General features: G+C 43.9%; 1 protein-coding gene across 1 annotated transcript in view; it reads right to left on the bottom strand.

Moving 5' to 3' along the window:
• Positions 1-7,198: 7,198 nt before the first annotated feature.
• Positions 7,199-13,405, bottom strand: part of BRWD3 (bromodomain and WD repeat domain containing 3) — a 61,230-nt gene continuing 55,023 nt past the window's right edge. Inside the window, exon 40 of the mRNA XM_040613932.1 lies at positions 7,199-12,663. Within this exon, the coding sequence (XP_040469866.1) occupies positions 11,879-12,663 (785 nt within the window). The 3' untranslated portion in view covers positions 7,199-11,878. The remainder of the gene's footprint in view (positions 12,664-13,405) is intronic.

Below are 13,405 nucleotides of genomic sequence, written 5' to 3'. Positions count from 1 at the left end.
CTTTGTCTGCACTTGATTTATAGCCGGCAAAGACAAGAAGCGGGTTGTGTACAAACAGTGATGAGCAAATCCAAGGGAGGCTTCAAGAAGAAATAAGTCAGGGGCAAAGCTCTGAATCTGACTTCTGTTTGGAGCAGACAAGGAACCCAGGCAGAAATAGTGAGGTACCTATGCCAGGATCATTTCCAGATGGCTGAAAGGCAGCAGGTGCCTGGTCCTATAGGAGGGAGCAGAACCATGTCCCCTCAAGCTGGGAGCATCACACAAGCAGCATATGCCATGGGCTGAGCCCGGCTGGGGGGGTACCAGGGATGCAGCTGCACTAAAGAGATGATGCTTGCTGCTACTCTGCTCCAGTAAGCGGTGTCACACCCTGGGATGGGACACAGGGGCTCCAGGTTACCTACCCAAAGGCTTGTGCAATGAATCAGCCGATGTCAGGGCACGGGAACACCATTTCCTAAGGGAAATTCATAGTCAGTTTTTTCCCTCTCACTGTTAATCCAACCTGAAAAGTTATGTATTCAGAGTGAGAGAAAGGCTATAAGATGTCCATTATTAATGGAAATTTCATAGCAATCGGCTACCTGGGCTGCATATGGATTGACAGAACTCCCCAGACAAACCCACTTTCAGAGAAGCAGGCACTGCTCCCAGCCACGGAGTCCGGGGGCTGCTTTGTCCTGAGAAGCTGCACGAAAAACTACCTGTGAAGCTAGGATCACCCCAGGACTGTAATTTAGGAGTCATTTAAAGCCTTGGTTAATATCGTGCACCCCATGGGCAGCACAGGTGACTGCACAGCCCCTTACAAAGAAGAGCTGCGGTGCTGCCACCACGCATACGTCACACCGTGGCCACTGTCCTGACCCTACATGTGACCCCTGCCGAGCCCCCAGTGCCCCAGTAATGCACATCACTGGCAACAATATCAGACTGTCCTCTGGATCTGTCTTGAAGCTTCAGAAATAGCAGTTAAGAACCAAAACATCCCTGGAGAAGCTATTATCAACTCGTCTCATCATCTGATGCTAATGTGAGATCCTGGCAGACTGATGCGCATCCATCATTTCCATTCAGAAGTGGCATGATGGGAGAGTTGTGAGTATCACAAATTCTCACAGATCCCTTTTCTCTCTCTCCCATCATGAGTACTTTGCCCTCCCAGCTGAGCAGAGATGGTAATTCAGCCCCACTGAAGAACTTCTTAGGTCTCAGCTTGGAAAAACAAAAAGATTTGTGCAAACAAGGCTTCAGGCTTAGTAAACAGGAATTTCCAGCCGGAGCTGCCCATCATGCTGTCTGTACGATGGTTTGATCCAGCCTGGGCCAAGCCGGGCAGCTGGGCTGTGCTAGTGCAAGCATCTGGTCCTCCTCAGTGCCTGCCTGCCCCCACGACTGCATTGCCCCATCGAAATCCCAGATTCGATTTATTTCCCTGATGTTACAAAGAGGCAGAAGGACTGGAACAGGCTGTTACCTTGTGTATTTATGCCTCGCGCTACTGCCTGTGGGAGCAGCCTGGTTAGCATCGGCAACACCCTTTTAGAGGAAGAACTGGAAAATACAGGATTTAAAATGTACACACTCCTGTGTGACATATGGATTGAGTAACTTGAACAGAAACCACTGCCCTCCGTACTAAAAAAAAATAAATAAATCTGGCCAGCCTACTCACTGTTAATACAAGTTTTAGAGTTTCATCTTACCTTCAACTGAAAATAAGTAAATTCCGTAAATCCAAATCTTACTGTAAATCCAAGACTTGTTTTTACCACTTAAAATTAATTGGTGACACAATCAGTTCAAGACAGTCTAGGAAATTAAGCAAAAATTGCATGTTCCTTAGTGATCAGTTTGAAAGGTTTTGGCTCACCATTTATGTCAGTGGAGTTGTGGAGATATTTTTCCATAAGAATTATAAAAAGGTATGTTCTTGACGCAGCCTCGCCCAAGAAAACAGTAAAAAAATGTGGCTAACATGCTAAGATTGACACACAAAATAAAAGGACAGGTTCAACACAGACTAAAACAAGAATACAGAAAAATACTCCTGTTCTGGTTTTGTAATAGGTAATAAATAGGTAATAAATGGATTTATTGGGGAGTTCAGGAAGCACCAGCATCACCCCTTGGGAACAACCGTATCTGAGCCCCGGGGGTGGGCACGTCTGGGAGTGGGGGGTGGGCAGGGACCTTCGGGGTGGGTGGGAAGCTGAAAAGGTGCTGAATACAAAGAAAATCACAAAAAATTACAGTTGTTTTGGTCTCACCGGGATGAGGCAGAGGGTTGCTACCCATCACCCACACATGCACCCATCACTGCTCTCCCTGTTAATTCTGTGCCGGTGAGGATGCTCAGGGTCCCAGGGACGTGGTGCTGCCACCTTTCAGAGCTCAGAAAGGGCTTTCACCCCCCGACTAGGGAGAGAATAAGCAAGTGGCATCCCTGGGTCTGAGCTTTGCCAGAATTCCCCCTCCACTCACCCCACAACCCCCATTTAAACGTGACCTTTTGTCCAAATATCTTGGTGAGCGTTCCCAATGGCTCTGTTCTCTCCTTTCCGTTTCCCACCGAGGACGCAGCCCTCAGCCAGACACCGCCTTGGCGGCAGTTTGCTATATCTCCCTTTCCTTAAACTTTTCCAAATTTGCTCTTCCCTGGAAGCAGCTGCTTGGTGCAGCCCTGTGCAAGGCCGGGCTGGTCCCCGAGCTTGGCCAGAGCTGGCGAGACCCGCAGCTCCCCGCTGCGCCTGGGGGAGCACCGCATCCCAGGAGACCCACTAGAAGGCACTGTTGGAGAAAACTTCCCAGAAACTTCTCCTCCCAAAAGCTGCAGGTCAACAAACCAAAGGGTGGGATTTTCTAGGACAGGGACCCCTGTAACAAACACAAGGTGCCTCATCTGAAACCATTTCTGGTCAATTTTGCATGAACTGACCACGGGAAGAGGCACGGAGCTCCAACTCCATCCCGGCCCGGGATATCCAACAGCAACGTTTTAACCCTGGAAACCACCGGCTATTTCACGCCTGCTTCGAGAAACGCCCTTAAAAAGGACCTAAACTTGAGAGGCGACCTGCTCCGTGCTGCCCACCAGACCAGGCTGCTGGGACACCCAAGCGATCCGGTTGAAGCGAGCAGCAAAGTGACACTGAACCGAGCCCAATTTGCCGATAAAACCTGAGGACAGAGTTTCCAGCCTGTTGCTAGAAAGACAAGAAGTGGCTCCCCTGCATTTCTTGGCAGCGATCCCTACTCCCGCAGCAAGGCTGGTGAGCCAGATCTCCACATTTCTCAAAGCCAGGCAGCAGCAGAAGGTATTTGATGAGCTCTGTGAATAGAGTTGTTGATTCACTGGAAAATAAAGGAAAAACAAATGAAGTCAATTTAAGCTGCTGAAACATGCTTGTATCGGTGAATGAAGTGTAAAAAGTGGTTTGAAGCATCACAATAACTTGGTAGCCCACACAGCAGAATGAATTTCTGATTTGATGTTAAGTATACTCAAAATAAAAATACCAGCTGTGATTCAGTATGCAAAGCCTTTTTGAACAAAAACCACTTTTTGGAAAATTTCTGGAAATGAAAATATTGGGTGATGATTTTCAATGGGAATAGTCTGGAGAAAAGGAAAATACGATTCATTAAATCTTGCATCTTGAATTAAAACATACAAATATTTTGAATTATGAATTTATCTTTGCTCTCATGCCAGGGTTTGTTATTCAAGGGCAATTGGAGAACAACAAGAAGGAATTACAGTCCTGAACACAGAGCACCTTTCCCCTCCAGTTTTGCCAATAAACCTGCATGTCTAGAGGTTTGGCCAAACAACTCAGGGAATTTAGCTCCTATTCAACATTCAGGAGGCTTTTAAAAAGCTGCTTTTACAAGAAATCATTCTGTTTGGGGGGTAATTGTTGTGACATGAAAAATCAGCAGTGCTGAAGGAATAAAAGTTCAGTGTTCAAACTGGGATGCTCAAGCCCTCCCAGGGTCTCTGAGCTGCAACAACAGACTGTTAAACTGTAATAATCTCCCTTGTCTTAACAAAAAAGGAAGTTCTACAGGGCAATTAAATTGTTCTGGAATTATTTCCTTGTCTAAATGTCAGGAAAATATTATATATCTTCAAAAAAATTATTTTCAGTGACATTACTTCAACTGAACAACTTTGCAAGTGAACACCAGTGTGTGCTGCCAGCAGTTATAAAGGCTTTGTATTTTTAAGCCAGCTCCTTTTAATACATTTTTCTTAAAAAATTCCTCTTTCAATGAATCTCATTCTGAGCATGTCGTTACAGAGCAGAGCTAAGGGGTTTGGGTAGCCTGAGTTTAACTTAACATGTTTGGCTTTCTCTTAATTTTCCCCTTAAATGTGAACTTCCTAAATTTGTGATGCTCATTTGGGAAATAATTAAACATCTCTCTCATGTATATTCTTTCAGTCATTAAAGCAGGTCCTCCACCTTGCCTTCGTTGTCTCCAGGAATATTCATAAAGCAAGTGTGCTCCAAATGAAGTCCCAACCTTTACTCAGAAGAGAAAGGAAACTTCCCCATCCTGTCCAACGCTCATGCCCACATTACAATATTATTAATTACTTCGCTATACAGTAATCAGTCTCCCTCTGAGACCAATATTTAACGAAAGGCAACGAAGCATCAAAAGAAAAAACCTGATGAATAAACTTATTAAGTCTCATGAACCATTCAAGCCATCGGTGGGAAGAGCTGCTCTGAGGTGCCAAGTTCCTCATCATTTTCTCCTACTCCTTCACCTTCTCACCAGCCCCTGTACCACCAACCAGGGCTATTTTCCTCTCAACCCTAAGTGCAGGGGAGCAGCACCATGACCATCGCCTCTGCGCCCGGCTCCCGAGGAGCTCCATAAAACCCCTCTGGATACACCCTGGCTGAAAGCACTGACCCTAACGCAGGGGTTGGTTTTCTCCTGCACTTACTGGATAATCATTTACTGAGCAGCTCAACCAGCTCTGCCGGGCTGCTGGCGCTGGGTGCTGCCCAGTGACCCAAGCCAGGGCTCAACCAGCTCCCAGGCTGCCTGCACGGAGCGTGAAGCACGGCTAAATAAAAAAGATGCTGCATTATGTGCACTTTGCCATCTCCCTGCTTGCGGGTGACGGTCAGCATCTGCCCCTTGCCAAGGCTGAAGCCCCCAGCCCCGCGGGGGGGGCCCGGGGTGCTTGCCACGACCACCAGGCAGCTTTAAGCCAGACCTGGGGCCGTCCATCCCCTGGCTGCCAGCACCGCTCGCATAGGAAAAAACCTGTTTAAACAACATTATCGCTGCTGTTTAACAAGAGGACAAGAACAGTGATGAAAAAGGAGCAGTGCTCTGTTTTGCATTAAATACCCCACAAAGACAGGCACACCTTCCTCCGCCAGCCGAATCTCACCGCCTGCACCGACCTCACGGAGCTACCTCCTCCTCATCGCCCGCACCAGTGCTGCTCGGGGAGGCTCCGCACAAGACCCATCTCCCTCAGAGCATCTTTCATCCAGTTTCCCAAGAAAGCATTAGCTGTTCCTCTCCTTTTGCCCAAGAAAATGGTATTTTGGAGCCAGGTCGGACAGCAATGCAGGTGGCAGAAGCCCAGCAAGCCCCCGTGCTTGCCTTTGGCCAAGGTGAGGGTCTCCATCCTGTCCTGCTCAAGATCTGCACAGTCTATAAATGTTTCAATATCCACTTTATAAAAAGTTACCTTTTTAGTAAGTATAAAATTATCCAGTTGAATCAAAAAGTGATTTTCTTTTTATGTTGAAAACTCAAATTTTAAATTTCTTTTGTCTTTTTGATTTCTAAACTAAAATGTAAGTAATGCAAAACGAAAGTAAGAGTTTATCTTTTTTTTTTATTAAGACAATCCCACAGCTGGAAAATGAAACATCCTAGATTACATAAGTGACTTCAAAAAAACTCTAGAAAAAAATCTTTACAAATTTACATTTGTACAATACAAAAACTAACAGCTCATTGCATATAAATATTACATTTGGTCTGCCAACAAGTGGCATCAAAATCCCTGAAGTATTCATTTAAAGGGACCTGAGATAGTGGATGTGAAGATATGGGCATAAATATCACCTGAAAAAAAAAAATATATATAGCAAGTAGACATAATTCTAATAGTTTTGTGCATTTTTGGAGTATTTTAAATCAACCAGAACATGAACTGGAGAGCCTAAATCACGTGAATTTCATCGCTCCAACATCAACTGGTATTTCTAAATGAAGTCTGCTATAATGACTCATGGAGGAATGAATAGCCTGTATTAGTATTTCTACAGAAAAATAATCAACACTTTGATTTCTGAATATATCCAAGAGCCACCACTCTCCAAGGAGGCATTTTTAGGAGGAGAAATGGAGGATTTTGATTTTATCTGCCAAAGAGGGGTGCAGCCGTGACACGACCCCCCCCGGGAATATACAGGCAGGACCGCGACTCCCCCACCTCCGGAGCAGCTCCTCTCGCCAGCCCGTCTGCTTCTCACAGACCCAGAAATCGGGAAGACACACAGTGCTTGCCAATTAAACCCCCCAACACTGAGAAACTGCTCTTAATTGCCCACTGGTTTAAATATTTTCCAAATATTTATGCATTTGTCAGTTCCCAAATGCAGCTGCAGTTATCTACCAGGAGTAGTAACTCCCAAGTGCAGCACTAAGCTGCTCGGTTTTACTTTAAATTCTCACAAACTCTTATCAGATACCCACATCCATGCACACAAATGTATTTAAGCACCATTTTTATAATACTAGAGTTAAGGCTGTGACAGAAATTCCACTGGAAATCTAATTTTTCAGGGATTCATAGCACAGTTGTGTAAGTTTGCTGTGGGCTGAACATGACATTAAAAAAGTACAAGCTTCCAACAGGTCTTTGCATTTCTAATACTAAAAAAGACAACTTTTGGACTAAATTTTGCAGGCTGTTACTTACTGTACATAAAGGAATTTGTTGGGTTTTTTTCAATGTGTAAACCTCTGATATACTAATATTTGAAAATTATCTATCGCACATGCGCAGTAATTTTCTATAATACATACTTGTAAGAACACAATGACAGCTCCCTAAATACTAAATATAGATTTATCCTTGGATTGTTAACTGCTCCTTCAGTCTATCGTGTAAATAATCAGCTTTTTATAAAACTTTGCATGATTTAAAAAAAAAAAATAATCAAGAAATGTAAACACACAAATACATTTTAAAAACATTGAAGTCGTGACACAGATAGCAGGACACTCCAAGTCAGGGCTGACAAGACATCCTTAACCCTACAGCTATGCAGTTTTCCCTGTCATTCACCGCTCAGATCAAAGATGAAATATTAATCAAGCTCTTCTCAAAAATTAGTGATTTAAACTTATTTTCTCGTATTACTACTGTGTAATTTCGAACAGTTGTCAAAAACTCTGCAGAGACACCCAGGAGCCACCTTTTCAAATGCTTGACAAGGTTCACCTTGCTTTCTGCAGTCAAGAGAGCCTCCAAACATTGTCAAAGGCAATATATTGTAGTTGGTCTTTACACATTTTTATAAATTACGTGAAAACTCTATCGTGCACCCAGAGTCAGCTCTCTTCAGTGCTCTACATGCTACACAGTCTTTCCACTTTTGTGCGGGAGAAGCAGCCGAGGCGTACGTTTAAGAAAACATTCAGGGAAAATTAAAACATGCAACAGGATGCAAAATTTTAAGCAGCCAAAAATCCCTCACAACTTATTTCTTCATGATTATATTTAGCTTGTTTATCTGCAAGGTGGAGTTGGTTGGGATAAGGGGGTGGCCTCTGCTTGGTTCACGGGGAAAGGAGTGATAGGAAGGTAAGAGAGGAGCAATAAAACTGCCCAGACCCATCTGAGTTCAAGCACCAACCGAAGTTTCGTGGGTTATTTCAAACACAAGTATCTCATGAGGCTGGAAGCACACGCCTTCTACAAGGGTTACACTAACTGCAATTCACATAGTGAGGGAAAAAAGGAGTCATCAGGAGACACGGAGCAGATGTGAACGGGCAGCAGGTGGAACAAAGCTGTTTTCCAGGCCGTGCGTAAGGCAGCACAGCGGGGCCCTGCTGCCGGGCTCCCCGCGATCAGGGCACGGGGGCACGTGCTGCCCCGGCCCCTCCGCAGCATTCCCACCCGGGGTGGCCGCAGGGGTGCGGAGCCACCAAGCCAGCCCTCGGACTTTCCATCTTCGTTAAATCCACCTCCAGCAACTTGGGAATGTTGCTGGTAAACAAAGTCAGGCAGATATAAAAAAATATGGAAAGTCTTGGGGAAAAAAAGCGGCACAAAGAATTAAATCTTACAGTCTAGCCATCTAGCCAAAACAAAATTCATCAAGATATCGTAAGCTTCCAAAAGAGTATCACAAATATTGCCTACAGCGGCAATAAAGGGAAGCCGAAGAAGAGAGGTGGAGCATGGCAAAGAGAAAAGCAAAAGGTGACAGAGGAAATGAAAAGCAGGCAAAGTTTGGGCTGAAGTGAGACAACAGCACATCACTACTGCAAAATAAGCTTCATCACTCGTGCCCTGGTCCGGGAAGAAACGGGAGCGCTACAGAGCCAGCAGGTTTGTAGCCAGGAGAAGTCCGAGAACAAAGACGCAGGCGAGACTTGCAGCCCTGTCTCCGCAGAGGATGGGGTGCCCAGGGTGAAGCCCCTCGGGGCGCGAGCCCTGCTCTCCGGGATGTATCCAAATGGCCTCAAGTGCCCCGGCAACGGGAGCGAGGGGTGGTGCAGGACCGCACCTCTAGGGAGCTTCGGAGCACCAATGCCTGACCATCAGCTCTACAGCAGCACAGCCCCCGCCTGCCTGCACGCCTTGTCAGCCTTTGGGAATCTGACACACAGCCAGACCAGCAAACCTTTTTCTTAGGCAGAATTCTGGAGTTTTTTGTTAAAAGTGCAAGGGGAGAGACTACGGTCCTGGCTCTGCAACGCAGCAGGCAGCACAGCCTGCGAGCAGCTCAGCAGCCTCATGAGATGCTGGCTGAACACGCACGGTTTGCATCAGGGAGCGAGGTGGTACAAGGTTTAAATCATTCTACTGCTTCTGCTGCACCTGTTGGGCTGATAATAAGTTTTCTGCAACCATAAGTGACTCCCAATAGGATCCGGGTTTTGAGAGAAAGCGTCCAAGTTACTACAAAACTACATTATTCCACAGAACGAGCCTATGAGAAATCAATTGCCTAACTCAGAGAAATAATCCAGATACAAAACCAAGTAAAAATAACATCTCTAAAAACAAGTTACTTCTGTCATGCTTATAAAAGGTTCTCATGCACAAAAAAAAGCTTTTTTTTTTTTTACAATAAACAATAGTTCTGTTGTTCTAGCACACCCTGCTGCCTAGCTCTTAATCATGTAACACATTTGATTAATACTTACGCCACAGCAAAGTGATGCTTCACTGTTATCTTCACAGTACTTCATTACATAGAAAAGATACATTTAGGAACATATTTAATATTATTCTAATTGCTGCTAAAATACACAAACTTATAAAATGATTTCTCTGGAATCCACGTGTTTTATCTCTCCCCAACCCCTACACAAAATAAATAAGTGGATCTTCAGCCAGTCAGAAATATATGAAAAGCATTTCTTTTGCATTTCAAGGTTTTCAGGCTTTAGAACAGAAACCATAGTGTTTACATTAGCTCAACAGGACTGATCTAAAAGGGGTATGACTCTGACTATGAACGGATGCATACATGCTATTCCTGGTTACCATATGTAGAAGGACCGTTCAGTCAAACAAATAATACGTTTCTTATAAATATATATGCGTGTACATATATATACATACATATGAGAGATGATAGGACAGGTGTTTATATTTTAAAGCCCAATACAGAACTAGGAAAGCCTCTGCACTTCCCCCCCTCCCCCATCAAAACACAACTCAATCAAGTCCAGAAATGGATTACAGCCGATTCAAAACATTCCTTAAAAAATTAAAAGCGTGATTTTTGTACTGTACCATAAACTCGTATTAATGTTCTGAACAATTTAGGATATAATCTCCTCCATCATAAAACTAAACCTCTGCATTTTTTCAAGTCATTTTGCATCTAACTAGAATTTTTGGAAAGCGAGATAAAATAGCTAGTGCTTAATATAGAAAGTAAAAAAATTAAATTCCTTCTGCATCTGAGAATATACATGGGTCACTCTTTGCTGCCTGAGGTTTTCCAGAATTATTGACCAAGCTGTGCACAGAAGAACTTAAGGATATTGGATGAAGGTTCAAAAAACAAAAAAAAACCTTGAACAACTCCACTAAAACTTCCTAGTCTCTTTTTTCATTTGTTCTCTGTAATCTAACTCACTCTCTTAACCAAGCCAGAACGATCAGATGCATTTAGACAACGGGAGAAAGCTGAAGTCCCATATACATTCCAGCAAGACCCTACAGAGGAAGAGGCCGCTCACCTCCAGCCCAGCCCACACCAACCACCTGTTCACCGAGGAGCAAGACTACAAATGTCATCACATACTGTACTATTACTACCAAAATGATTTCTGTTTTCAAGTTAGCGTTTTTCAGGATAACAAGAGTACAGTGCAACACAAATTCTTTTCTGGAAGCTTGAGATACAAGAGTCCGTCTGGAGGATGTGGACGGGAGCTTACCCGTGCTGCCAGCCACCACAGGTACCAGCGCTCCCTTCAGCTCCCTCATCGCCTTCACAGGCAAATGAAACCAAACGCAGCTTTGCACTGAGCAAGCGGCAGCAGAAACACAAGGGAGACAGTCGGGCTATCTGCACGAACAAATCACCATCTGCTGAAAACTCTGGTAATTACTTAGATTTGTTTCCATTGTGTCAATAAATGAAGATATAGCGACTCTACAACTTCGTGAGCAATTCCATCCCTCTACGCTCCTTCTTGCCTCTTCTTCAACACGTACTGAATAACAGCATCTATTTTCTTTTAAGTTTCCAGTAGTTGTAAATAGAGGTAGCTGAGCTACTATTAAAAATCACGTTATGCTTTGAAGAGGAGGAACCTTTCAAATGTTGAAGTTACCCCTTAGCTGCACAATCTCTATTAATACTATAAAAATATGAGAGGACAAAAAGAAAATAGATGCAAGTAACTTTTGCATTTGGCACCTTTTGTCTAGATATTCATACTTCTCAAGTATTCTCTTTTTAATAAAGTTAATGCACACATAGGACACACCACATCAAAGGTTTGCTACATATTTACAAGGCACCAACCCTTTGTCACTTTTTACATGAATAAAGAACCGATAGAAAGCACATCAGGACCCCCCTAACTGTAGTATAGACATACTTCAGTTCAGCACAATTCATGAACATTTGGCCTGGGAAGATTAAAATAATCCAGATCCTTCTTACAATATAGAAACTGTAAACATTTTATAGCTGCCTTTAGGATTGGTGTATTGTGCAAAAGTTATAATTATTACTGTGTATAAGGATTTATGGCAGAAACCACATAAAAACTCTGTAAGAAGGTGCTATTTCTATAACACAAAAACAAAATGAGGGAGAGAAGTCATAATCGTGACTCAGTATGTCATGTTCTTATTGAGAAGCTGGAAGCCTCTTTAATGTGATGAACTTGTAGTGTGTGGGGAAGAATTTCTGTAATTTAAGGCCTAATGAATAAGGCTTGTTTTGACCAATGAAGTGTGGCGATCTGAAGTTTTAAAACAAACGCAAACTGACATAATGGAAAAGCACCACTGTGAAACGTGAGTGGAGTCCCCGCACAACTTGCTTGGTAGATTTTCTGGTAAAATCCCTGCAGTAGAAGGCCATTGAAGTTCTTTTAAAATTGTTCCAAAGTTTTTCATCTGTCAATAATTCCATCCCATGAGATGGCTGACCCTGGCTTTTTCTGTCATTTTCCGCACCCTGCCTGACCTGGAAGTACCAAGGTTCAAAGGATCCTCGGCATGCACAAAATTGTCATTATCAGAATCGTCATTGTACAAGACAGTTCTCCTGCCCTCGTTCCTTGTTTTGATTCGAGGTGGTCTACTGAATCGCCCTCCAAACACGCTTTCACCAAATTGTCCTCCAAACAGATTTTCAAATTCATCATCTGTAATTCGGGCACGTTTTGCTCTGGTGGCTCCTCGAGAGGCTCCTCGGCCACCTCGGCCTCTTCTTCCTCCCCTGCCGCCACCTCTTCCTCTGCCACAGCCTCTTCCGCCTCTGCCACCTCTTCCCCCTCTACTCCATCTCCCCCACCTCCCCCATCTACCTCTCCTCCCCGTCCCTCTGCCCTGCCAATTCCGTTTCCCACCAGTGATTTTTCTTTTGATTTTTCTTTTGGGTTTTTTGGATTGCACAACTTTGCTGTAGTCATGGTCTCCGTCAATGTAATCCTGATCTGTTCTAGATGTTGATTCAGAGTCTGAATCAGAGCCACTTCTGCTTTCAGAACTTGAACTGGATCCCGATTCCCCACTTTCCGATGAAGATAAACAAGATTTTTCCTTTAATTCTCTCTTCTTCTCTTCTTCCTCCACTTCCTCCAGATGCTCGTCCTCTTCTGATGCACTTACTAGCTTCCTCTTGACCCCTGTCCGAGGTTCTCTGCCATCACCATTCGTAAGTGGACCATCAGGAGAGTGATCTAAGTAAACACAAAATAACCCTATTGATTATCATCATCATACCCGATTCAAAGGGGGATTCGCCTCACCTGCCTTTAAGATGTGCTCTGGGGATGATCCAGCTCTGAGCTACTCTCCACAGATAACCTTTATGTGCTGTGGAGACAAAGAGGTGCTCTAAGGGGAAAAACTATCAAAGTAAACCAGCTCATCTTATCTGTAAGCAAGGACTGCAAACTCTCTTGACCAAGTGTTCAGCGAAGATCCAGTCAGTAAAAAGCCCAGAGATACTAGGTTAGACGCAAACATCTCACATTTAGTCAGATGAATCCTACCTAGGGTGCCAAGGCAGGAAAAAAACTCTAAGATCCATTTCAAAGCTATATATATTACAAAAACACCCTGCAAGCAGTATTTATTCCCCCGCAAATGCAGGTACTCAAAAAGCTTTAGCCCAGGGGACACTTGTGGCAAGCACAATTTCAAGACAGTAGATTACCCAAGAAAGCTCACTAGGATTGCTGAACACCTTAGCTTAAGAATATGTAAGTATCTTGCAGGCTTGGGACTCAGAATACCACATTTTCAGCGTTACAAATCTGACAATGAAGTTTAAATATCTGTTTTAACACCAGGTATGAAAAGCTCAGCTGCAGCGTCCAGTACTGGTACAGCCCAGTAGTTCGGATTTAACAAAGCCTTCAGGATTTCAGCCAATGCTCACTCAATGCCTGCCTCAGTGGAAAGTCTGATTAACATGTC

This window comes from Falco naumanni, chromosome 14 (assembly GCF_017639655.2).
Source record: "Falco naumanni isolate bFalNau1 chromosome 14, bFalNau1.pat, whole genome shotgun sequence".
NCBI lineage: Eukaryota > Metazoa > Chordata > Aves > Falconiformes > Falconidae > Falco > Falco naumanni.
Note: the sequence above shows the minus strand (reverse complement) of the source record. Positions and strands in the feature narration are given on the sequence as shown.